This window comes from Simochromis diagramma, unplaced genomic scaffold (assembly GCF_900408965.1).
Source record: "Simochromis diagramma unplaced genomic scaffold, fSimDia1.1 OVJJ01000816.1, whole genome shotgun sequence".
Classification (NCBI taxonomy): domain Eukaryota; kingdom Metazoa; phylum Chordata; class Actinopteri; order Cichliformes; family Cichlidae; genus Simochromis; species Simochromis diagramma.
In genome coordinates, this window is record NW_024386908.1 from 9828156 (window position 1) to 9854781 (window position 26626).

At 40.2% G+C, this 26626-nt stretch overlaps 1 protein-coding gene across 2 annotated transcripts in view; it reads right to left on the bottom strand.

Moving 5' to 3' along the window:
• Positions 1–26626, bottom strand: part of chchd3a (coiled-coil-helix-coiled-coil-helix domain containing 3a) — an 80641-nt gene that overhangs the window by 38724 nt on the left and 15291 nt on the right. For both annotated transcript variants that reach the window (XM_040035470.1, XM_040035471.1), the window contains exon 5: positions 20609–20789. In XM_040035470.1, coding sequence (XP_039891404.1) covers positions 20609–20789 — 181 coding nt within the window. The remainder of the gene's footprint in view (positions 1–20608; positions 20790–26626) is intronic.

Here is a 26626-nt window from a genome sequence, read left to right on the forward strand (position 1 = left end):
TCTGTAGCACTCCAGCGGATGATTCAACCAACGTTATTGAATTACACATTTTTACTGTGCAACAGCCCTTAACATAGATTTAAAAAAAATTTAAAAACCTAGGTAAAATATGAAGGCTCACAACAGGACCCTCCCACTAGCCATCGAGACCACACACTACAATTTGTAGCCCGGGAAGTAACATTAACATTAGCGGCAAACTTTTATATTAGCCTTCTTGCATCCATCTCCCTTTATTAAATACAGTAGCACAGTGGCTGATGGTGACAGGCGGTTGAAAGTGAGACTGCGGTGGTCAGATTAAACGAATCGTTTAGGGGAGGTGATCGCCTCTGTGAATATCAATTAGCCAACCGCTGAATAATTAAGGACAACCATGTTTTTTAATTAGCTGACTGCCGCAGTTTGAGCCGGGCGCATGAGAGGGAAGGAGGAGGAGGAGCAGAAGAGAGGAGGATGGAAGAGGGATGAGAACAGGTGGGTTTTGCTGCGTCAGCCCCCCTTCTCCCCACCCACCCGCCGCCTGTTCCCTCACTAAATTGCTCCCATATACACTATTTTCTTTCACACCTGCCTTTTTATTTAAAGTAATCTTTGTCACTTCCTTTTTCTTTTAAAAGATTCCAAGATGCTGAAATAAAACTATTATCTGCAGCACTGAGCAGGCTTACTGCACAAGACAGGTATAGGGAATATCATAATCATATGCTTGCATGCTTATATTTGTAACATGTTCCACTAGTGTTATGAAAATATACTGCAAAATTGTGTAAAGGCTATAACCGTGGTATGCAGTGTAAAGCAGTTTGAGTAGTTAGAAGAATTTTATAAAGTGAAATGAATGATTTAATGTAAATCCTGCAAGTTCCTGTCACAGCCTATTGACAGGAACAGCAACACACTCTTGCTCAGCGCTCATTTCGTCCCCAAAACCTTAGTTAAACAGTCACCTTTTAAAAACGCTGGGGGATATTCAGTGTTCATTCCAGAACTGAGAAGACAAAAAGACCAACTTAAAGTGGATTACAGTCACATGTAGGTAAAGTTTTTGTTTTCTAATGGGACACTGAATATAAATTACTTTCGCTTGAATAAAATGCTTTATTTAAGCCTAAAAGGGGTAAATCCATCTTTTATCTACTAAAATATACACCACTTGATATAGTACAAACCCTTTAGGTAGAAAGTTTGAGAACTATTATCTTGATCCTCAGGATCTATACTCTAAAGACGGGATACCACAATAATAATAGTTGCCACTAGCAAAAAATATAATTCAGACAAACAACTAAAAGTTCTCAGTGCTTAAGAAAATGCACATATGACATTTTTCATTTCACACCTCAATGATGGAGACTTCTGTATTGTAATATAATAAGGTGACTGTTTCACTGTAGTCTCGCTACATGCTTATAAATCATGCAAGATAAAAATAATCTTGCGAGATGCCATGATCGATGGAGCACAAATCAAATCTCATCACATTAACTAACAGCACCTCATCCATAACCTTGGTCTCTTTTGTCTTACCCCTGCCACCATTAGCTCAGCCCTGATTCACCCCTGTCACGAGTAGCATCATAATCAATGCTCCCTCACACTATCCAAGTGAGCGCTGCAGCACAGTGGGTCAGAGCCGCTCACCAGGGCCCATCTATCAAAGACTTGTGCGACAGGGCTCTGTGACAAACTAATACTGAAGCCGCAAGCCTCAAGTCCTGTTTGCTCTGACAGGCAGGGAGTGGGTCAAAGGGTAGCGCAATGTGACCGTGCGCCGGTGTTAATTAGCACGGTGGAGGTGCAGGTGGCATGTGGAAGGTTTGAGATGGATGCAGCAAGGGAAGGGTAAGTTCATGGTGTAGAGATGATGAAATGAAGGCTACACCGAGAGAGAGATGGGTCAATGTGTGAATGGAATATTGATGACAACATAGCTGGAAGGTAAATTTTGCTGTTGCCATTCTTGTTGACAGCTGCTCAAAGAAGAAATCATGAAAGATGAAAGAGAAAAGGATTTGAAGAAAATCAGTTTTTCATACTTTTTTCAGCTACAGTTCACACACACACTTTTTTAGACACACATACCATCCCACAAATCTTGGTCATTCTTTTAAGTGCCTCTAAAACCTTTGCAACTCTAGCTTTAAAAGCTATCACTGGCAGATCAAATCTATGAGATGGAGTGCAAAATGATATCACCTAACACCAACCCTACTGGCAGTATTCCATTCACCCTTAGCATCACTAATAAAACACAAGTCCTGGTAGAAGAGGCTGTAAAAACTCCATTGGAAACCATTCACCTTTGCTGTTTAATTAGCATCATGGGGATTTACTGTGCACCACTAACAGTTACATTCACGGCTAGCTATTAGTCTCCGGGGGAAATAGTAGGGTTATGGCGATTTAAGTGCGTCAGATACAGTGTGGTCAATTAATGGGCATAACACTCCCTGGTCACACCAAAGAACAAACACATTAGGTCCTGTTGGACAAGCCAAAAAAGACTTATTCTGAAGGATATTAACACTTAAATGTGCTTGTAGTAAGAAAGCATGGGTAATAATAATGATAATAAAATACTTTGGCAATGACATCCACTGCCAAATTATCTGTGTTATTGGGTCTCTAATGGCAACGTCACCAAAGACAATAAATACAACCTGTAAGCTCAATAACAAGACTTAGACCATATGGAGAGAAAGAGCTGAAGTATGGTCTGCAACAAAGTGGGCCTACTGATTTTGATTCACTTACATGCTGGGACACAAGGACACCCAAAAATAAACTTGACAGCATGGCTGTCCTGTCACGCCAATAAGGTTGCACTCCAGTCACCTATTCTTGGGAATTTGTTTTCACGAAGCTAGGGTCAAAAGAAGTGGCAGTATTATTTACTTTTCACATAGTTTTTCCCTTCTTCCTAGATATGATGAGTGAGGAATGCTTAATATTGTGGAAATTCTAAAAAGTACTCAGCATGCCAACAGTGACAGCACATCCTGCTCTCTAGAATGTCACTGTGGCAGCATGGCAGACTCAACAATAAATAATTACTAGTAGGCCGTGACACTGTGTTTTGGGGTATTAGTTGTTTGCGCTATGCTTTTGTGACTACGTATAACCAATGGTGTAGTTAATATGAGAAGCAGATGTGTTCTATACTGTAATCCAACTAAGAAAGTTCTACAAAACCACATGAAAATGTGCAAACGTATGTGACGCAACATGTTTGTGACAGATCACTGTTTTGTAAATTATCTGGATAACTGCAATTAAAATATTGTTAAAATTATTCATTATAATTTCATAGGAAGGCACCTCTCCAATCTCTTCAACATTTAAAAAAAAATGTACCTTTTGCATGCTTTGTCCGTGTTCTGCTGAGTTTAGCAGCAATGCTACATAATCCCTTGTTTGAAAGTATTAGTAACATAGTAAGAGAATCACCAATATTGTAGATCTCTATTCCATGGTACTGCATGTTGCTAGTTTTGTGGTCTGATGATAAGGTTAGGGAATTAAAAGCAGACATCCTTAGTTTTAGTGGAAGGACAGAATGTAAGATCATAATGATCAACTTGAAAACCTGAGATATAAACAAGTTTAATGCATAATGGTCAGTTATTAGAATCAAATGAAAGTCTAAGAAAGTCTAGTATGGTATTGTACATAGCATGAGCAGTGTTAGATTTAGATTCTTGTGGGAATGTCCATTTGGTTACACCATGAAAGGAGGCACGTTTTCCTAAATTATTAAGAGTTATTAAATTGAATGTTTAGATTTCAATAGTAAAATAACAACAATAAGACAACTGCTAAAGTTTTTCCCTTGCAAAGATTTTATTTGCTGGGTACTTTAACTGAACAATAAATCAAGTGCCTCATCTTGGACTGCAAACAGTTGCGGACAGAAGATCTGCTTTGCAAGCAGTTCTCTACATCCTACAAGTTTAAGCTAAAGTGGCCGATCAGTTCACAGCAGATCTCCAGAGCAGGACAGGGACTTTCACCACCAGCTGCAGTCCAAGATGATGCCTACGAGACAAGTTAGCTCAGGAAGGAGCACAGCGAAAGCAACCCGGCCATCAAATAAACAACAATAAGCAACAGTTCAAAATGAAAGAAGGACTACCATCCAGATGGCAATGTTTTCTAACAGAGAAAAAATAAATAAATTAAATCACTCAAGTAGACTAAACTACACAACAATAAACTAAACTACTGGCAATGAGTTGTATTCGGGTACTTCATTATGTTGATACTATTGTCCAGCTTTAGAAACTTGGTAATTCAATTTGTCTTCATGGATACCATCTTCATGGAAGACAAGTGCCACAGGCTACAGAAAGAATTCCTCTCCCTGGGGATCTCTTAGCACAGTGAGTAATGACACCAAGGGTCAAAGGACGGACCTGCTCAGGACAGGGATTGAGGGGCTCGGACAGGAACCAAAGGCCAAGATGTGTAGGTGGTGAGCGTGGGTGTCTCAATGTTTGTGCATGTGTCTAAACTGTTGACTAAGGACACATTACAATGAACTGTCCTCAGAGTCTGATGTTTACTGGCAAGGGTCACCAAAGGGCTTGATCTTATGCAGCTGGCTAACCCAGTTAAACATTTACATCCCTTTTTACAATCCTTGCACATTTATATGTTTAAAAAGGGTTTTAAGGTAAACAGCTTAGAAAAAAAATTGGAGTTTTAGGCCTCCAAAGATTGAAATTCTGGTACAACTGTGAAACTACACTTCCAGACACTTTAAGCCCCTCAGCCTTTGTTGGAGACACCACCTCCTCCGCTTCACTGCCAGCACCTCCACTAAGGGACAGCAACAACATCTGCTAGCCCAAGATTGATTAATTGGCTGATCAGGCACCTGGGGTGTAAAGTGATTGATTGATAATCTTGGGGTTGGAGTTGCCTTTATCTACAGCCCTGGGGATAGAACCTCTGGAGGTCCCCAGTCATCTGTCATGTCCAACACAGAGGGGAAGATGAGGAAAAGATGAAGAGTTGTGAGTTCATTACCAAGACATGGGGGGCATGTATGGAGTAAGTCTCGGCCTACATGGGAAAAAGGGGCATGCCTAGAGAACAATCAGACATGGGGACAGAGCGAGGATGAAAGGGAGGGAGAAAAAGCTCTGTAGCTTTCACAAAGATGATAAATAAAGATACACAAAGGCAAAAGGGAAAGGAGTGTGGGCGGGATAAGAACAAAAAACATTACAACATGGACATAAAAGATAACCCAGCTAATCAATGAATGATCATTTAAGTCCTATACTGAGAAAAAAGACACTGGAATTAGATTATAGTTCTATAATTGGTGTGAACCTGCATCTGCTAACTGTTTGTCAGAATGCTAGTATGTGTCAGACATATTCGCCAGAAAATGTCTTTACTTGTCGACAGAGGACACACTGAATGACCTGAAAGTGGAAAGAGCCACATTGCCTTTGGACAACAGATGTCCCGAGGGAACCAAAGTTAATGAGAGAGAGAGAGGTGGTGGTGGAGAGACAAGAGGCAGAACAACCTAGCAAAAGGAGGTGAGAGGAATGTAGAAGAGAAGACGATAGGGGAAGGCATGCAGGGGAGAGGGAAAAAAAGACAGCCTCAGGGTGTGTTGCTGACATTAGACCTTATGGACAACTCGAGCAGCATGCATCTAGTGTGTCTGTGTGCATACGCCTGCAGCATGTGAATCCTCACCTGGATCAGTGTTCATATTTGACAGCATCGCAGTGTGAAGTGCCTGAAGACTTGCATGACAGTGGGCATACTGCGTATAGTGGAGTGTGTGCCAGGCTTTGCATTAATGCATATTTATTTCACGCAGCCGCAGGTGGTCTTTCCAGGCCCAACGAAGCTGGGAGGGAGCCACAGTCCACCTTGAGCTTATGCCTATCAAAGCCTTGTCAGCAGATTCAGGGTCACCTCGAAACCAATAACCTCTTTACACAAGTCTTTTCCACTTTCTTTGATGTCCTACTTAATAACTGTTAGGTATCGCAAAAAAAAAGTGATTGACATAGAAATTAAATTTTGACAATGATGTTACTTAAATGGCCTGTTAGCTGGGTCCTTCATCAACACTCTTTTATCCTATTCTCCCAAAGTAATCCATCCATCCATCTTCTTCCGCTTTATCCGGGGCCCGGTTGCGGGCGCAGCAGCCTAAGCAGAGAAGTCCAGACCTCCCTCTCCCCAGCCACCTCCTCCAGCTTATCCGGGGGAACACCAAGGCGTGCCCAGGCCAGCCGAGAGATATAATCTCTCTAGCGTGTCCTGGGTCTGCCCCGGGGCCTCCTCCTAGTGGGACATGCCCGGAACACCTCACCCAGGAGGCGCCCAGGAGGCATCCTTGTCAGATACCCGAACCACCTCAGCTGGCTCCTTTCGATGTTGAGGAGCAGCGGCTCTACTCTGAGCCCCTCCCAGATGGCTGAACTTCTCACCCTATCTCTAAGGGAGAGGCTAGCCACCCTTCGGAAGAAGCTCATTTCCGCCGCTTGTATCCGCGATCTCATTCTTTCGGTCACTACCCACAGCTTGTGGCCATAGGTGAGGGTAGGGACGTAGATCGACTGGTAAATTGAGAGCTTCGCTTTTACACTCAGCTCCGTCTTCACCACGACGGACCGGTGCAGCGTCTGTATCACCAATCCGTCTGTCGATCTCCAGCTCCCTTCTCCCATCACTTGCGAACAAGACCCCGAGATACTTGAACTCCTCCACTTGGGGCAGGAACTCATCCCCGACCCGGAGTGGGCGCTCCACCCTTTTTCGTCTGAGAACCATGGCCTCAGATTTGGAGGTGCTGATCCTCATTCCCGCTGCTTCACACTCGGCTGCGAACTGTTCCAGTGCGAGCTGGAGGCCATCACCTGATAAAGCCAACAGAACCACATCATCCACAAAAAGCAGAGATGAGATTCTGAGGCCACCGAAGTCCATGGGGCCCGGCTGGGCACAGCCCAAAAAGGGGACATGGGCCCATCCTCCCGCAGGCCCACTACCCGCAGGAGGCGCCGTAGGGGTCGGGTGTATTGTGTGTCGGGTGGCGGCCAAGAGCGAAGGCCCTGGCGGACTGATCCCCGGCTACCAAGACTGGCAAAGTAATCCATGCTTCCTGATATATATTTCTACGCTGTTTCTACTAGACTTCGGTGCAAAGTTTAAACTTTATATAGTTTTAAGTGCTGCTTTGGATTGGTTTGTATCCTAATTGGCTTTTGTAACCTTATTTCAAAAGCTGCTTTGTAAATCAATATCTGTTGCTCTATTGTCTGCTCTTTTCATGCACTTCTGTTTATTCCACTCATCCACCATTCTCTCCCTGCTTCTACATCTCATCCAGATTTTTTTGCTGTGCGCTGCCTCCGTGACTCCCCTCTGATTTTAGTTTCATCCATCTGTTTAGCTTCTTTTCCTCGTTCACTCAAAATCACTCCCTCTAGCACCATTAGCTGAGCTGACTGTTCACTTCCATAGAACCTTATTAATACCACTCTCCTGTCAGAGTCAAGAGGGAAAACACAAAGAAAGACAGAGAAAATGAAAGGGACAGGCTGCAAAGACAATACCTGTCATATTACACATCAAATATATCTAGTGGTCTCAGACATACACACGAACACTTTATCCAATTGAACTTGCATCGATATCTGGCCTGTTAATTAACAGCTAGGCCTTGTGAAACAAAACAAGAAACCTAAAGAAACTATTGCAAAAATCAATAATATTACAAGATGCATAGTGCTTGTCAGTGTTTGTTTATAAATACAATATTCATAATTACTTTGAGCAAATAAGGGCTGAGCAAGCATGCACACAGGCCAATTCAGTTAATGCAGAGACATACAGGTTGTAAGGATTTTTTATTCTGTGACCAGTCAAGTGGTTCAAGAGCAGGTATGATTTTAGGCTACCAACACTCCCATCAGTAATATGTATATATGATGGCCTATATACGGAGCCTGTGATTTTAGTTTGATTAGTAGTAGTTTCTGTACAAAGCACAATAAGGATACAAGTGTAAAATGTTAATAAAATAAAGTATCTTCACACCACACATGGTCTCAGTTTTCATCCCTCTGCTGCCGATGTGAATTAACTCCTTGCAAGTAACAGTTATACAGGGAATGGTTTCTGTTTTAGGTAAAAGCTCTGTTTACAAGACTTAAGCAAGTTTTTTGCATATGCACAATTTAGTTTCAGCTATTTCAGTGTAATTAAAACAATATCACCTTGACAGGTGCTGTGTTTATGTAAAACATACTGTGTGTAAAGCTGAAAATATCTACTTAAACAGATTTACATGTGCTGAACAGGTGGTTTGATAAATTACTCTTAATATATCGTTTTTTGCTAAAGCAATGACTACACTTACTATGTCAGCAGCACAGTAACAACTCTAGAAAACTGTTTTCATTCACTTCACCTGGGTTCATGGTCTCCGCTGCCTCTTTCCTATCCACTATGTGTGTGTAATGTAAAGAGACTACAGCTTAACTGCTATTATGAGATCATAATGCCGTAGATAAAATTAAGCACAGAAGCGTCTTGATGCATTCTCAATCATCCAGGTAAGTAAATCTCCAAAAGTTGATTCTGTTCATCTGGACGTAGCGTTTTGTGGGAGAAACGTTTCGTCACTCATCCAATTGACTTCTTCAGTCTCAGCTGACTGCAGGTTTCCCCAATCTTATAAACAGGACATATGCATGATGACTGAAACCAGCCCACTGAAGGAACAATGGGATGGGAGGTCAGTTCCTTAATCTTAATTATGCAAATTCTCATGACCATTGATCAACAACCACTGACCAAAACCCACTGATCAAAGACCACTGATCAATGGTCATGAGTACCATTCACAGAGAGTTGGGGAATGGCTGCAATCACACCATTGTAAGATGGCGAAAGATGTACCCTTAGGCCCCCTCCTCGATTCAGAGATGGTCTTTCCCTTTTCACGTAAATGGCCTCCTTGACTCTGCGCTCAAACCAGCGTTCCTCCCTGTCCAGGATGTGTACATCCTCATCCTTGAAAGAGTGTCCACTGGCCTGTAGGTGTAAATAGACTGCAGAGTCCTGGCCTGACGAGGTAGTTCTTCTGTGTTGTGCCATCCGCTTCGCCAGAGGTTGTTTGGTTTCCCCGATGTATAAATCCTGGCAATCCTCCTGGCACTTAACAGCGTATACTATGTTACTCTGTTTGTGTCGGGGGACCCGATCCTTGGGGTGGACCAGTTTTTGGCGCAGCGTGTTTTGGGGTTTAAAAGCCACAGAGACCCGGTGTTTAGAAAAAATGTGTCTCAACTGCTCCGATACTCCTGACACGTACGGGATCACTACAGGTTTTCGCTTGGGCAGGGGTGTCCTTCTCTCCTGGATCGGCTGGAGCTTTCTTTAGGTGCCTTTCCAGCTTTGACAAAAGTCCAGCTGGGATGACCACATTTACTCAGGGCCTTCTTGATGTGATGTTCTTCTGCCTCCCTGGCCGCTGTGTCTGTGGGGATGATGTTTGCTCTGTATTGTAGCATCCTAATGACACCCAGTTTGTGCTCCAGAGTCAAACCTTAAATACTGATCCATATGTGTAGGTTTACGGTACACGTCCGCTTTTAGATGTCCCCCATTACTGATGGAAATCTCACAGTCTAAGAAGGGTAACCTGCCACCTTTCATATCCTCCCTAAGCACAGAAGCGTGAAAAAACACATGTGCCTTGCGCCTATCAATGATATAATTAACCCCTTGGTTTGAAATGTTTAGGGCAGTGCTGTTATTTAATGATGATATATGAGGAAAGCTTGTGGTATGAGAACACCCACCACTATGAAAAACTGCTTAAAACAAATGAGGATGCATGCTTAAATATATACACTGACCAGTGAATCTGAGACACTAGATTGACTCTACAAGCTCTGAAGTCAGAAATAGACTTTCCTGACACTAGTACCCATCCATCAATCGAAGTGCTGGACACTTGCGGTGCCAATTAGCCGACAGGGTGAGTGCCTGGTGCGGAGTGCCAGCCAGAAGCCCTGCCAATTAAAGTCTAACCTCCCGTCTAACCCTAATACTAGCACAGTGTGTTGGCACCCCACCCTGGGCAAGGGTGAAGTACTGCAGCCAATATGTAAAGGACAGCTACGTGGACATCCTCTAAAGATGATATGGAGAAAGCATAACAAAGACGGGACTGTAAAACGTTGAGACAGAAAAAGAAAAGAAGAAAGGGCAATGTGCCGTGCAATGTCAATAAAAAAGTATTAAAAATACACTAACAGTGTTAACACAATTATTACAGTACACAAAGGCTGAGAAAAACAACTAACACTGATGCAAACATAAAATATTCTCAACCTCAGACACTGAAATTTTCGTAAATTTGATGAATAAAGGTTTTGTCCTCTCAAAAGGTGGCAATTTTCCTTTTATGGTGAGGAGTGTATTTTCAAACTTTTCTCTTTTTTGTCAATTGTGCAAAACAGGAAATATTTTTCTTGTCAACTTAAAAATATAAGGAGATATTCAGAGGTGATACAATTTAGAATCATTGACATTAAAGTGATATTATGTACGAGTACAGGGGTGTAACTTGCTTCTTTGTATCCACAGTGACTGATAGATGTCTCCACTGTTAATGAAGCTGTAATGGTAGCTCCCCCCTCTGGGCCAATAAGAGAAATAATTCACTTCTTTAACATGAGGTTTGTACAAATTAACACAGTAGTGCAATAGGTACATAACCATTATGACCACTGTGCTAAGCAGTATCTGCCATTTTCGAGATTTACTTTTTAAGAATTAGAGAAAATGTAACTTGTGTCTCTACCCAACCATCTTATTCCTTCTGTCAAACTCCATTGAGAAAAGTACACTGTGTTCTGACAAAATACTCTGCAGTAAAGTAAAAATAATACCACATTAGATTGCTGCATAAATATCGACAAACTTAAATATCCAAAAACAATTAAGATACATGAATAGAGGTGGTTTAATGTCATTATGATGCCAATAAGTACCCCATATATCATGGACTTGCAACCTTTTGTAAGCAGTCTTGTTTGGACTTCAATCTTCTGGTGGTCAGGTGTATTTAATGTACTAGGCTTGGGTAAACCTTTAACATATGATCACTTGGCACAACAAGCTAACTACTTCATTAAATTGACAACTTCAAATTTCCAAACTTTAGAATAATTCAACTGATAATTCTCTTAAATCCAGCTATGTCAAGGCTGACAGGTGTTATTCTTTATAAAATCTCAGGAGTATAATCAAAGATTGGGTGGAATTTGTCCTTGGTGTCCTGAGCAAATTCAAATCAGTGTGCCACTACCTGTTTATCTCATTCAAAAGAAAAAGACACAAGGAACCCCCCCGCCCCCACCCAATATTCTTCATACTCTGTGATGTGGAAGTTTAGAGAAAATAAATGGGTTTTTTAAACTATTTCTTTAAATACCACCAACAGGGACCAATTCAAAACCCAGCAAGTCTCCTTTAATACCTGGGAAATTAAATTGTCAGCCCATTATCAGCAGGGTCCAGTCGTCTGTATCTAAAATGCAACAGCACGCAACTGAAGTACACAAGATTCTCCAAAAAGAGCAGGACATTTACTGGAGACTGCAGTTTTGCGAGGGGTGGAAAAGAGAGGACTACCAGAGCGAACACAGATTGGTGGTGGGGGCTAGTTGCATTAAAAATGTTAAGCTTTACCCAAAGTCATTTTCAAGCCAGCCAAGCATCAAATGGAACACAGTTTAAGGAAAGAGTAGGTACTGATTTTCTCTGAGGTCTGACAGCTTGGACATGGTGTGTGTCTGTATGTGTGTAGTGAGCAAACAAATATTCTTAGTATGCTGCATTATCCCTTGCTGTGAAAGCAGAGGTAGTGGAAAGAAATCATGGAACATCGCATTACCGGCTGGAATGTGTATATCTGAGTGTTTGTGTGCGTGTACGAAAGACAGAGATAAAGATGGAAACAGAAGGAGTGACAAAAGACTGATAAACAGCTACAGGGCTGATGGGTGGGATGAGGCTCTGAACAGAATATCTGCACATGTTGCAATTTCTCTCTCATCTCCATATCTGTTGTTTTCTTTTACTGCACATGCAGCTTTAAGCAAAGGTGACAAAAACTGGCATGAAATACGACCAGGCTGTACCTACGTCTAAGTTCAGTCAGGAACACTAGTTAACACCAGATTGTTATTTTCATCTGTGGTAAATTTATATCTGGCAGCATCGCTCCATTTTGTCTCCCACCCTTCCACGTTCACACAGTACAAGGAAATATCAAGGCATTGTGAGCACACCTCCTGGCCTGTATACACACAAAGGCAGAGGGAGAGAGCCCCAGCAAGACCCCAGAACAGCAGAAAACAGCATTTATTAAGGCAGTAATAGAATCAAAGAATAAGCTGTAGTGGTGGGTTGTAAAGCTTCTTGCAGATGAGCAACTACTATGGGCAAAGTAAAGCAGCTTTAAATGCCTATATGGGATAAGGCATGCCTAGAAATGGATGTCTAGAAACTATCTACTGAGCCATCATTAATACTACGGTTCATTTATTAAATCTTACTGATAATACTGAATGTTTGTTAACAATGTATATAATCATTTGTGATTTGAGAACTTTAAAAATGTGAATTGCATGAGAGTCTCTTCAATTATACACATGATATACCCATTTTTAAATACTATTACTGATATAGGATTTTTAAAACCTATACTGGGAATCTAAAAATACAATATTATGAAATATTGACTGATATGTTTCTTTTTCGGTAAGAGCCAGTAAAATCATCAGTGACATAGTTGATAAGCATGCAACTCAATAAGAGTCTTCATTTTTGCTTGTTTGTTCATTTGTTATCCTTCAGCTAAAGCTAATGCAATCCGGCAGTAGATTTAAGGTTAGGGTTTCCAGCTTTGTGCTACAGGTCATCGGGGTGGAATAAAAAGTTAAACAAATGAAAAATTTGAGTGTTTTGGACCAGTTTGATTACAGCAGACAAAACATTACCCCACCCAAACAACTGTTTAAAGCTTGAAAAGATTGATGACTCTTGCTTTGATTGAAAAGCCTGCCTTAGGGTTAGAGTCTGTGCCTGAGTGAGACGCTATGACCAAGTGATTGATAGACCACAAGACCGGTTTAGCTCTGCAGGGAGCAAAGTCGTTGAAAATCAAAAGAGGGGACAGCGAAGGTCTATGATTGTATTAAAACACAGATGCGTGGAGTGACAGATGGACGCACACTGTGAATAAGACTTCTGTGACTCATTCAGGCCATGTCTGTGTAGATCTCTGCCAAAAGCACAGATCTGTCAGTAACTAAGGACACAATTATATTTATGTTGATTTATATACTGGTCTTTTCTGTTTTTCCTTCAGCTGGTACCCACTAAAAAGGAGGACATATTAGTCATTGTTAATGCCTTTTCAATTAAGCACTAATTGAACTGTTATCCAATTCAGGTTTATGGTTAAGCCATCTCTACTACATTAAGCTCCCGATCACAGTTCTTCCACATTAATATGTCAAGTGAACACATGATGAGAAGAAACTGCATTCATTAGGTTACCCAGCAAGTGCGAGTTAAAACAATAAGTGTTATGATTTAGCTTTTCAGTATGAATCAAGAGGCCTTGTCACTTACTTACAGCCAGTTTAATCTCCAATCTTAAATATTTGTTCTCCTTCGGACAAGCAACCGTAAATTGAGTGAATAAGAGCATTAAGAGTATAACTAAGCATAATACTGAATTATCTCAACAGTAATTACGTCTGCTCATTTATTGTTTATTAAAGAAAACACCCAGTCCACACAGGAACAGATTTTATCAACACATTTCCAGTGTTCCCCCTTCCTGTGCTGTGCCCCCCCCCCCCAGAGTGGCAGAACACGTGTGATCGCTGACAGTGAACATGTTCCCCTCCGACAACAGAACCCCAGAAACCCAGCAGTGTCGATGACAACGCACACCCCTGCCTACACTACTGTGAAGTTTCAATTACCGGTAAGACTTGCTGCCTGACTGCTGCCAGTCACCCTGACGGGGACGGGAAAGACAAGCAATCCCACCAGGGTGCTGCAGAGTATCCTGGTTACACTCGTTATTTATCATAAAATATAGCTGGTTGCATTCAATGTCATGTTTAGACACACATAATAGTTTTTTGCAGACAAGCGGTCATACAACAACATTTTTTTTCCCGCTGGATTGAAAATGCAATGTTCAAATAAAGTAAAAGCAGTAAAAGAAGAACAAAAACAGCAGATAGAAATGAAAAGAATAATTAAATGCTAAAAACAATGGTAATTGTTCATGCCTTCCTTAAAAGATTCCCAAAATAAATTGGGATTTTTTTCTTAATCTTGTTTCCCTTGGTATATAAATAACAACAGTGAATTATAAATCAATTACTGGAAGTCAGGATCCAGACCAAATAAAGCTAAATCTAAATCAATAAAACCTAAAATGAAACCAAACCTTAGTCTAACCCAATGTCTTGGGGCAAATCTCCAGAAGAAGTGTCTCTGTAATTGGTGCAGCAATGGTTGTGAAGGTTATGGCTATTATAGGTGAGCATGGGGAGGCATAACTGCTCACAACACCGCTCTCATTGTGTGTGAAGTAGAAGAGGGAATGTATGGTGTTCTGCTGCTCACCGTGACCTGTATCTTAATGAGGGGGACAAATCAATACTATGCTGGACAAAGAGCTACTGCTGCCATAGACAAAGGGTTTTTCAGTGGCAGCGAACATGTGAGCAGGGTTCAGGTCAGCTTACATCTAAATGAAACATTCTGAAATTCATTTTAAGCATAAACACATCTTTTTCTAGCTTAATATTTAAGTCAGATTATTCTTTAAGTTTAAGATCGCATGCTGTTGTCACTTTTTTGCTCAAGTTCTTCTCTTCTCTCGTCATGTTTTCTTCTTCTTTCTCCCTCCCATATTAAATCAACAAAGAATAAAAAGTCTTCCACCATCGGACAGCTAGATTGATTGATGACAGATGCAATGTTTACTCATGTAGCCGACGCTCTCAACTATTTCACTTTCTACAATGCTGAAAAAAAGTACACTCTCATTTCTCTTGACACCAGATATGCCAGTGGGCTAAAATAAATCCTGCAGTTTTCAAAACATTCTTACTTGTACTGGTAATTTTCAACAACAAGTCAATTTTTTTTCCGGGAACACAGCAGAATGGTATCTATAACTCACTCTGAACATATCCAGTCAACACTAGACTTAAAGCCAAAACACGTATTATATATACTGTGCATGTCAAATGGCTGTGCAAATGACTTACAAAATCAAAATTAACAGTCAATTCAGTAACAAAGCACTTTTTGTGGAATGAGGATAAATCAAGAAGATAAATAGTGTATAAAAGCAAATATGTGGGGGATTCAAAACTCATGAACCACTAAAAACAAATGAATAAATCCTAAAAGTTAATAGGGTTGTCACTAAGGATGTCAACAAAACTGATACTTCCAGTATCTTCGACGACAAAATTCTGAAAATGTGACAACTGAATAATTGCAAATAGCTAAACGAGCTTTACTGATCTCCTGAAAATCAAGTCAAAGTGTCAACTTTTTTAGAACCCTACAAGGCAATACATGTGGTGTGAAGAAGACTAGTGCAATAAAGACTGAAAAATCACTGTGAAAAGGTTCCCTCAGCCACCATAGTCTATGCTTACCCATAGGGCTGTGCGATATGACCATAATCTCATATCACAAAAATTTAACATTTCCTGTAAATTCTGTGAATCTCGGGCAGCTCGACTTGCGGGAAGTGTTTCCAGCTGCGCGTCATGTAGCTGGAGTCGAGTGTCGATGCATGAAACTATACATTTTTAGACATAAGTTGTAACGGCCGCCGTTTTCTTTGTGAGTATTTATTACACGGCGTGCTGCGGGGAAAAGCCTGTTCTAACGTTTGAGTCTAAGGTTTATTTTTTAGCACCTGGCGGCTCTTTTTTACTTCTCATCCGTAAATAATCTGCTCTTTCACGTGATTCAGTTTATTTTGAAAAGTCTCAACAGGATCTTGAACTTTATTGTGAAAGGTTTATGTGGAACATAAACAAGCGGACACACGATGCTGTTACCGTCGTTGTTGCTAACCACAACACATAGAAAAAAAAAGGCGCTTGTCCGTCTGTAGTGTGGTTATATTAACTATAAGAGAAAGAGAGAACTTTAAGAAATGAATATAGCCACTACAGTGACCATCAAAACGATGAAAAAATATTGCCGTAAACAGTTTATTTTGCAACACCACGAAACAAACGATAGCGTAAAATGAAACGATAGACGTTTTTATATCGTCATCCGATATATATATCGTTATATCGAACAGCCCTACTTACCCATAACCTCACCCGAGAGCTCTTTCTTAATAAACTTATTGACTTTGTCCTGCCATTGGAACTAGTTTCTCTTTTAAATTACTGATACTTATGCTCTTAACATCAATGTAAATTTAATTCGATGGGTAATCTGTGCAGAGTTGCTCAACTGGTTGATCTGAAGAGTAGTTAAAAACAATATATTTGAGAAAAAAATTTAACGATTCAATACACTTATTTGCTGACATTTTAAATTGAGCATCTTAGCATTTGATTTTTCTTTTGTTAACAAAAAATATGTCACACAAAGACATCGATGGCCTTAAAAACAGACAGGCAGGGGATGGACCCAACGCAACACAACTTGTTTAATGTTTCATCAAAGGTGAGCTCACTGTGGGTAGTAGACAATCCCGGAGTTTGACAAACACGGAGTAAAATGACAATGGGTGGGAGACGTCTTGGGCGAGAGGCTGTCTTTTAAAATGCAAAAGTCCATTTCCAGTTGAAAAGAACATTGGCTGTGTGCAAGCGTCTGACTTGACAATTACATGAGTGGTGCGAACGGCGCTGCGCCTCCACTGATAACCCGTCACATTCTATTAAAACTCCAGCACTCCAAAAGAATGCTCGAACGGAAGAAAATTATCACAGGCGCACACACATACGCAATTTTAAAACAGTAAAACCTTCTGACGAAGATTCTTTAGCTGCATTATGTCTTCTTTAAAGGAAGGAGAGACAAACTGGAAGGGGAATAGCAACTATCAAGTGAATTTATGCAGAAAATATAGCTTACAAAGAACGGAACAAAGAGTGAAAACGACTGTGTGTACGCTCTGGCTGCTGCTGAATGCTAAGCTATTGCAGAGTTATCTATCTGTAGTTTCAAAGGCTCCTAACGGCCTTAGGTTAGCCTTGGGGCTACAAGCAATAACTTCACAGCTTTAAGGAAAAGTTCTCTTAAATGTAGGGAGTTATTACTTCAGGAAGATACGGGCAAAGATACGCACAAGGACTTTCCTCTGTGACAGTTCAGTAAGACGCACCACCCCCTACGCTGCTGCTCCATATGTACAGTAAAAGGTGTTAACTTCTTGTCCTTTCTTTCCTTTAACTGCATCCTGCCTCTCATTTGTCCTGCCTTCCTCCCCATGAAAACAACAGAAATTAAATTACAGAAAACTTATGACTGAAACCATTTTCTTCACAGAGGCTGAATGGAAAAGCACATCGCATCATAAGTCTCCCATCCTCACCATCTCTCTCGCTCATCACCTTTATTTATTTTTTAACTTTCGATCTCAGCAGTTCCAAATGAAGGATCCCTCATACACTTGTCCCGCGGCTAGGAATCACGTCAACGCTTCTCTCGTCCTCTCTCTCTCTCTCTCTCTCAACAAAATGATTCATTTTTCTATTACGCCGATGAACGTGTGAAATGAGCTATATAATCAATAGCATAGGTTTGTAAACAGCAGACACACTCCAGGGAAAATGTGTTTTCTTTTTGAAAATAATACACTGCCTGTGTGTGTGTGTGTGGTAAAGGATGCTCATCTGACAATGTTTACAAGGGCAATTTGCAGGAAATAAAGACACAGGCAGCTCAAAATGAAGGTATATTTCATAACGGCAGCAGGATGAACAGGCCGAGATTTAAAAAGAGGACAACAATATCTACAGCAAAGAGCCGTTTACTTACTGTACTATGTTTAAAGTGTAAGCCGTGCTGTGACACCGTGCTATGAGTTTTTATAATGCAGAAAAAGCTTTGATATATACAGTGTTGAGAATGGGTAGAAAAGGAATATATTCTATGAATTGCTGCTCACGGTGATGCTCACAGCCTAACATTTGTCGCTGTACCACTTATGCTCTGCGTAACCGCCAAAAGGTTCACTTCAGAGTGCAAATGTGTGTGACAGAGCAGCAATGTGTGAAAATAAAATGGGACCCTTTATGTACAACCTCAATTCCAAAATAGTTGGGACGCTGTGTGAAATGTAAATAAAAAGAAGATGTAATGATTAGTGAAAATGAACCCAGATTTTATTCGCAGTAGAACGCAGCAAACGTAACAAATGTTTAAACCGAGAAAAAAAACACAAAAACAGAAGGTCATTTTGAATTTGCAACACATTTCAAAAAAGGTGGGACAAGGCAAAGTTTACCAATCTGAAGCATTCCCTCTTCTTTTAATAAAACTTAGTAAACTGGGAACTCAGGAGAACAGCTGCTGGACTTTTGGGAGAGGGCTGTTGTTCCATTCTTGTCTAACAGAGGGTTCCAGCTGTTATACTTTTCATGAGGGTTGGTGAAAGGTCTGGACTGCAGACAGTTCAACATCTAAATTCTTCTACTATAAAGCCATGCTGTAATAGATTAAGTATGTATCTTTGGAACTGTGATTTAAAAAAAAAAAAATCCTCTCCTCTGAAAATACAAGTCTATACAATTTCTTCTTTTTGAACTGTAGTGATGAGATACATGCACACACATCCCCATCCATCCATCAAACATGACTATTATTTTGGACAAGAACAAACTTCCTCTAACAACAGCTATAACCCAATCCGCCATGGGAAACACACCAAAGTGACACCTTGTGCATATCTCTGGAATGCACAAGGTGTCTTTAACAAAACAGCAGTTTGTTTTAGAGATGGACCGATCCGATATTACGTATCGGTCTGATACTGACCTAAATTACTGGATCAGATATCGGCGAGAAATAAAAAATGTAATCCGATCCTTTAAATATCAAAAAAGCACCTCACAAAACTTGCGACATGGCGTAACTCGGCTCATAACCGTAGCACGTCGGAGCAGTGTGCTCAGGTGATAGAGCGGCTGTGTGTATTTGTAGCCTCAACCGGCATTTCATCTCCAAGGAAGTTATCCCAGAGAGAAGTAAAGCAAGTGTGTAAGTTCATCTCTGAATGTTTGTAAAGCGTTCCCATGTTAAGCTTAACAACCGATATATGGAGCGACTGCCTCTTCTCTCTCCCTCCCTCTCCTGCTGCTACTTCAATCGTGAAACTGATTAATGATCAGCTGATCGGCTTTTCTGTCGTGAGTCTGTCTCTCTTTGTTTTTGGCCCACTTTGCACCAGAAAGAGGAAACCAGCGGCTGAACAACAGCAGCACGTTTAAGCTTGATAAGCTGTTGTTAGAATTTATTTAATATTACTTTCTACACCGAGGATCTTTTTCTAAGTAGCTGACGGCTGGTAACTGTGCAGGGGCGGATCTAGCAAAGTTTAGCCAGGGGGGCCGATAGGGCATTAACAGGGAAAAGGGGGCACAAAGACATATTTTTCTTTCTTATTCTCATTTTAAAAAATTTTTTCACCCTGCATCAAATTAAAGTTGATTACATCGATTAAGCATCATGAGGTGGAGGGTGGGGGGTGGTTCCCTATTTTTTTTTGCTGGGAGTTTGCAACCCTATTAGTTAGCAGAAATATTAAGCAACCTAAGTACTCTTTAAAATACCAGAATAGGGAGGATGGAGTAGGTTTAAGTTTATTAGATTGATCAGTGTTGCTGAACTATAAAATATTTTGGGTGCAGTGTGGTTTTTTTTTTGTTTTTTGTTTTTTTTTTTGTTTTTTTGTTTTTTTACATACAGGTATAACAGAATAGCTTTAGTGTTGTTGTTTATTTAAACTTGAGTATGAACTTATACAAAATGCAGCAAGTTATTAAAAAAACAGTTTTATTGATTAAAAAACACACTATATCGGATTCATATCGGTATCGGCAGATATCCAAATTTATGATATCGGTATCGGACATAAAAAAGTGGTATCGTGCCATCTCTAGTTTGTTTGACACTGCACAACACTCCTGTGCCAGTTCCAGCTGACACTGTTCAAAAGGCAGGGCATGTCCTGTACAGCTAAGCAATCAGACATAAAGCTAACACAGCCATTAGTGGTCACATTCACACTTGCCTAACAGCAAATTAATCTAACCTACGTGTGTTTTCACAGTCAGAATGAACCTTAAGCACTCAGAGAGAGCACGTGCAAACTCAAACACAGAAAAGCTCTAGCCACCATGTTTTAATGCCAGTGTTGGTCATGGTGCAGATTTAGATTCATGTGCATTTTAAGATGCATGAAACTGTTAGCAAGATACAATGAAATTGCCACATTCACAGCAACATATTAACTACTTTTTTTTCAAGGACTTACTAATAAGTGAGCACGGAGCTTCTCATCCTCAGCAGCAATCCTCTCCCGTATGAAAGCCTGCTGAAGGCTCTCTTGGACCGCAGCTCGCTGTTCAGACAGGAGCCTGGACACTTCACCATGCACTTGGGACTTAGCCTCAGCATGTGCCTGTGTTGATGCCCGGGCCTTTTCTGCCTCCACCCTGTGTATCATCAAAAAAAAAAAAAAGTCAAACATTTCTACACCTTTAAAACCACTTAAATGCCATAATTTCATGTATAAATTAGCATGATTAGCATAATTTAGCTTACTGTACATTCATACATGCTTCCACATTAGGGAGAGAAAATCGGTTACATTGATACAACACGTCTGTATATGTGGCGCTTCAAAATCCAGTTTTCTATGTTTATTAAGATCAAGCGACAACAAATGAGCTTCTTCAGTGTTTACAAGACTACTTATATTCACATGACATGGAGTTCTGAAAACAATTAAAAGGTCTCAAATGTAAATACGGTGCTAGTGAAGCAAACAGTAGATATTGGCAAATATTTCTGTATATGAATTTTATTTTAATCAAACATACATCCATAAATCCATAGACTGTATGTGAAAGACAGAAGTAGCCACCACAACGTCACCCACCGGTTTGCAAAGTCAGATTTTGAAAACTTGATTTTAGCATTTTGGCCATAATGATAACATTGCATGCTCAAAAGACACGAACACCAAAAACCATAATAGAGTCCAATCCAGTGACCAGAATTAAATAAGTGGAATAAGTGGTTACCTCCTAGCCAAGTACATTTCTAACAATAATAATTAATTTTAACTCTGAATAATTACATTTTCCACACTAGGAAGAAAGAATTTCCTACACAGACCAAAATTATTTTTTGTGACAGGCTGTAAACAGTGTATTTACATTTTAACACGGCCTATAAACTAACTTGCTTTTGGAGCCAGCCTCACATGGCAAATCAAGGAACTGCACTGTTTGCCAATTTCATGTGGGCTCATTTTTTTCAGCTTTGAAGGTTGATCCATACTCATGTTTTTGCTATTCCACATCTTCCTCAAAAAGGACAGCTTTGAAAAGTAAGGGTAAATCAAAAATAAAAAGTTATAAAATTCACAGTCAAGTGAAACTGAAACCATTTATCAGATGTCTATCAGAGTTTATCAATTCTTTATAGTGAAGCTAAAGAGTGACTTTACAGTAAATAAATAGAAAATGCTAGCATTTAACCACAAAAAAGGAACATCAACCTTATGAAGCAGTAGTATAGACTGAGGCAGTATGCACTCCGCAGACACAGGACCACCGTTTGAACCCTGTCACTGGGTTCTCATAGTTGCCTAGCAACGCACTCCCTATTCAGTGACAGTGTGCTTGATTGAATAAGGAGGAACATCCCTGAAACCCTGAAAGTCTTCCTCTGCTCGGAATCAAACAGTCACAGCAAGGTAAAATAAACAGAACAGACAGAGCGAGAGGCAATCTGAATTATGACAGACTGAAAGAAGATGGTGAGGATGTTAACAAACATCTGCATCACAAAAATCCAAAGAAAGCCCTGAAAAACACTCTTGACATGAATGAAAATGAGTCAAAACAAATTCCTCCGCATATGAATCAGCCATCTACAAACCTCAGCAGAGGTCTCACTCATCTCTTATTGTATGATAAGCAACGAGGAGACATTGTTAAAATCACAGCAGGTGTATCTAAATTGGGATTCATCAGAATAAGTAGTTCTTCCCATTTTATTTCATATCTTCACAAGAATTCAAGTACAGAAAAGTTAAATGACTCATTTACAGCCTCATCAGGTTTGTGCATTATGGCTCATTATGATAATTTAAATGGATCATCCTACAAAGCAAGTGTATAGTGAGAGTCATGGGTGGCTTCCTCAACTCATGGCTATACTTTCTTGACATTACAAACACCCGATAGGATTTCATCTTTTATTCCATTTCAAAAGAATCACATTATCTCTTCATTCACTTGTGAATACACCGAACATTTCGACAACCACGATGGACAGATTTGACTGACCATTCCAAGACCTCGGCTTTGAGGAAATGATGGGTAGGTCAGGCTAATTAAAGTATGTATGATGTCTAAAAGCTGCAATACCATTAAATGTTGAATAAAGTCAGGTTACATGGGGACCCAGATGAAAAGCCTGCAAGAGAGACAAAAGTAAGGAGAGTGTGTGAGCAGTGGCGACATGACATGTTTGGCCCTGAGGAAGTGAAGCAAAGAAGAAGTGAAGCACAGAGTGAGAGAAAGAGATGGAGAGAGACCAGCCATGTCCAGTCTCACAGTCCACTGGGCTGCACACGTCAGCAGACTCCATCCATCATCAGGCTCCGACTCACGCACACACAGACACACAGGGTGCCTCCTAATGGCCTTTTACATTCACCATTTCCCCTCCGATCCACGCTTCCCTGCTTGCACTGCTAATGCACCTAAGCTACCTTTATCCAACAAGCTATTGCTAAAACTATGACACATGACTGACTGTATATCACTCTTCTCAAGAAAAAGGATTTGGTTTCAGTCACGTGGGCCACTAAAAGCTACAAATTTCACATTTAGGACATGACAAGTCCGACACTTTTAGGAGAATAGAATTCAGTAAAAATGTACCCAATGAGACGTTTGCCATTTGCCATGTAAAAAAGGTTCATAAGTTCTTCAATAGATGATAAGGAAACTTTAAAATAGCGTGGTTTGTGTTGTTCTATGAAATATTGTTTTTCCATGGGAGTAGGTGAACTAAAAAATGTAAGCGATTCATATCACCTACAAGAGATCCTGACAAAGTATCAAAAGCTACCATATGAACAAAAGAAAGAAAGAGGGCCAAGAAAATAGACAGCCCAGCAAAAAAATCTTCTTTTTTTTTACCGACTTCCTCACAACTGCTAACCCAAGCAAAGACTGCTATCACTAGCAGGATGCTATCTGTCTGCTTCACCTCTATTGCTTTCCAGTCATTATTGCCCTGTCTCTGGGATATTGGACGCATTTTTCATTCGACTGTAGAAGATTGACACTAGGAGGAAGAGAGGGGGCTTTGAGGTAGAGAATGGTTGAACCAGAGACGGAGAGGGAGAGAGAGAAAAAAAACAACACGTACAGAGTGCAGGAGAAGGGAAGAATATCATGTCTTTGGAGGATAAGTGGATGATGTTTGGCCGGGTTCAGGACAGAAAGAGGGAATCATTTGGCCGAGTAACCAGAGCTTTGATTGTTCCCTGGCTCAAGCCTTAAAAACAGAAAGATGGAAAGTCAGAACCACTGAGGAATCATTATTTTGAAGAGGAACAGAGCACAAGTGGGTCGAACTGTGTCGACCTTTCAAGAAAAGAACTCGCCACATTCGTGAGGTGACCTTGAACAGATGGACTAAGGAATACTTCGCTTCTTTAGGGCACTATTTTTAAATCTGGCAGACATCAGATCTGTGGCAGTTCATACGGGAAAAATTATACGTTGATTTTGGAAATGAATTAAAGGCAAGCTTTGTGTGCATAGTCATCCGTAGTCATCACACTTTCCAAAAACAAAAAGTCAAAAACAATGAGTAGAAAGAAGATTTCAAAAAAATGCCGATTTCATTTATATCCAGCACTTTGCAGCTAAATATCATTACCTTTATGCAAATATCAAAACAAAGGAAAGTTTAAATCCATGCCTCCTGTTAACTCAACATTAGTCATCATCCTTATCTCTCCTCAGCTCTTCACCCATTAATCCTTCCTGTTGTCTACCTGTCATCTGCACAAGATGTGTCTCAATACAGTATTGAATACTGACAGGCCTGCATAGAAGTGCAAGCTCAACCCAAGTGCCTTGAAACAAAAGCATTTAAAGGCCCGATGCAATATTGATGTAAGGAATAATGTCGCAGAACGCTGGCTATGAATATTTTATAGAGCTATGCACTCGCTCTGACACACACAAACGCGCACATACACCGCACCTGACAGTGGGTGCTATCAAACACTGTAGCAGAGTTACATATAAATACTTACCCTGACAATCATTTTCGTGGGAGGTTTAATGCAGAAAACAGCAGAAAGAACATAAAAGCCTTATCCCACTCTTACTTTACCCAAAACTATAAAGACACAATCGCAAAAGTCTTAGGAGCTACAATCAAGCCTCATCAGTAGCTAACACTTTCAGTTTCACCTGATTTCTTCTCCTATCAGACAAAGTGAACGGAGCTCCAACTCCCAACTGAGCAGAATAAGTTCAGAGGTCTGATGCTTATCATTCTGTGCAGGAGTGTCTTATGAAGCTAAAAGACTGGGATGATATTAGAAATGACATTTTAACAACCAATACTCCCTAAAACCGATTCTACACATATTAGATTTGCTGCTAGAGTGGACAGACTCAATAAAAATAACCAAATACATCAGCAGTATGCTTCCATACTAAGAAATCCAGATGTCTGATTTTTGTTGTTGTTGTTTTACAGTTCAATGGCATTGGTACTGGCCTAATAAACTGGCAATAGGAGTAGTTTCGCAATAATATGATTAATTTTACAAGAGGCATCATTTGAAAGAAAGAGCTCTATAGAAAAGATCTCATCATGCAGAAAATCAAAGACTGAAATGACTGCATCACACACACATATACAGATATGCTGAGAAAGACATGTTGAATTTATTTAACAAAAGAACTGTAAGGGTGCTTACTTACAGCTGGTGCTGCCCTATAAGCTCTCGGTGTCAGAGTAGTTATCAGGGATGCGAACAGATTGTTTCTAAGATGCTCCCTGCAATTATTGAGGAATTTCCAGTATAGGGTTCAGTGCTCAGGTGTAGTTGCCACCTAGCTGCTGATTTGGTGTGGTTGTTTGGCAGGGCAGGGAAGGACTGTTGCAAGGTGTTTCCAGGTTTCACACATGTTACATTGGCAGTACTATTTTTGAGTTCTACTTTTACAGGAAGTTTATTTTACAGAGAAGTTCCACAGACACTTAATTCTTTACAATTTATGAGAGCGGCCTAATCAAAGTGGCAGCCATACATACTCTCAGCTTTTTAAAATGCAAGAAATACATATGATATCAAAGTTCACAAAAAAAAATAAAAAATCAGCATCAGTACCTTACGAGATTGGTTGATTTAAAGACACTTGTTAACCTGCACGTTTCCCAATAAGTGCTACTTCAGGTTTGCTCTAAATACTCAGTTTCAAACAGTTTCTTTCAACTATTGGCTCCGCATGATGCCAGTTTTGAAGTCATCTCAGACACAGGGCTGTGGATGTGAGCAAAGAAGACCCAAGGACTGCAGAAGGACTGGATGCTTTTCTGGGAAAAACTAAGCACACCTTTTCTATGCACTTGATAAAGTGAGTGATAAAGCAAGTTTGACTACTTCTATAAAGGCAGACCTTTTATCATTTTACTAGTCTGGAGCATCAAGTGTGCAATTTCTCTTTCAATGCGCAGAAAAGCTGTGAAAAAAAAAAGTTTTGCAACCTCAGTACCTGGGCACCTTTTAAGTTATTAACTCAAGCATGAATTCCTCTGTATACCAAAGTATTCAAGAGTCAAATGTGAGGCCATTTGTATGACAACTAAAGCTTGGGCCAAACTAGGTCATGCAATAGCACAATGATCCCAACGACAGCAGAAAATCTACAACAGAATGGCTGAAAAAGAAAAAAAAATCAAGGTGTTACAATGAACTGAAGTTCAGCACTGAAAACTGAAATGCTGTGCCAATCATACTTCCACAGTGATGTTGGAGCCTGATAAAAATCATACAGACAAACTATTACTTCAAGTTATTCTTACTAAATGTCATTCTAGTGTACAAGCAACTGAACTAATAGATGTACATAGTTTTTCACAACTAAAGCTTTATCCACATGACTGTAAAACAGCTACTTTAGCAGAGTGCACAAACTAAAACATGGAGTTGGAACAGAGCATAACAGGTCCATTTAGGGTATTATTATTATTGGTATTCCAGCCATATTATTTTTGTCATAAT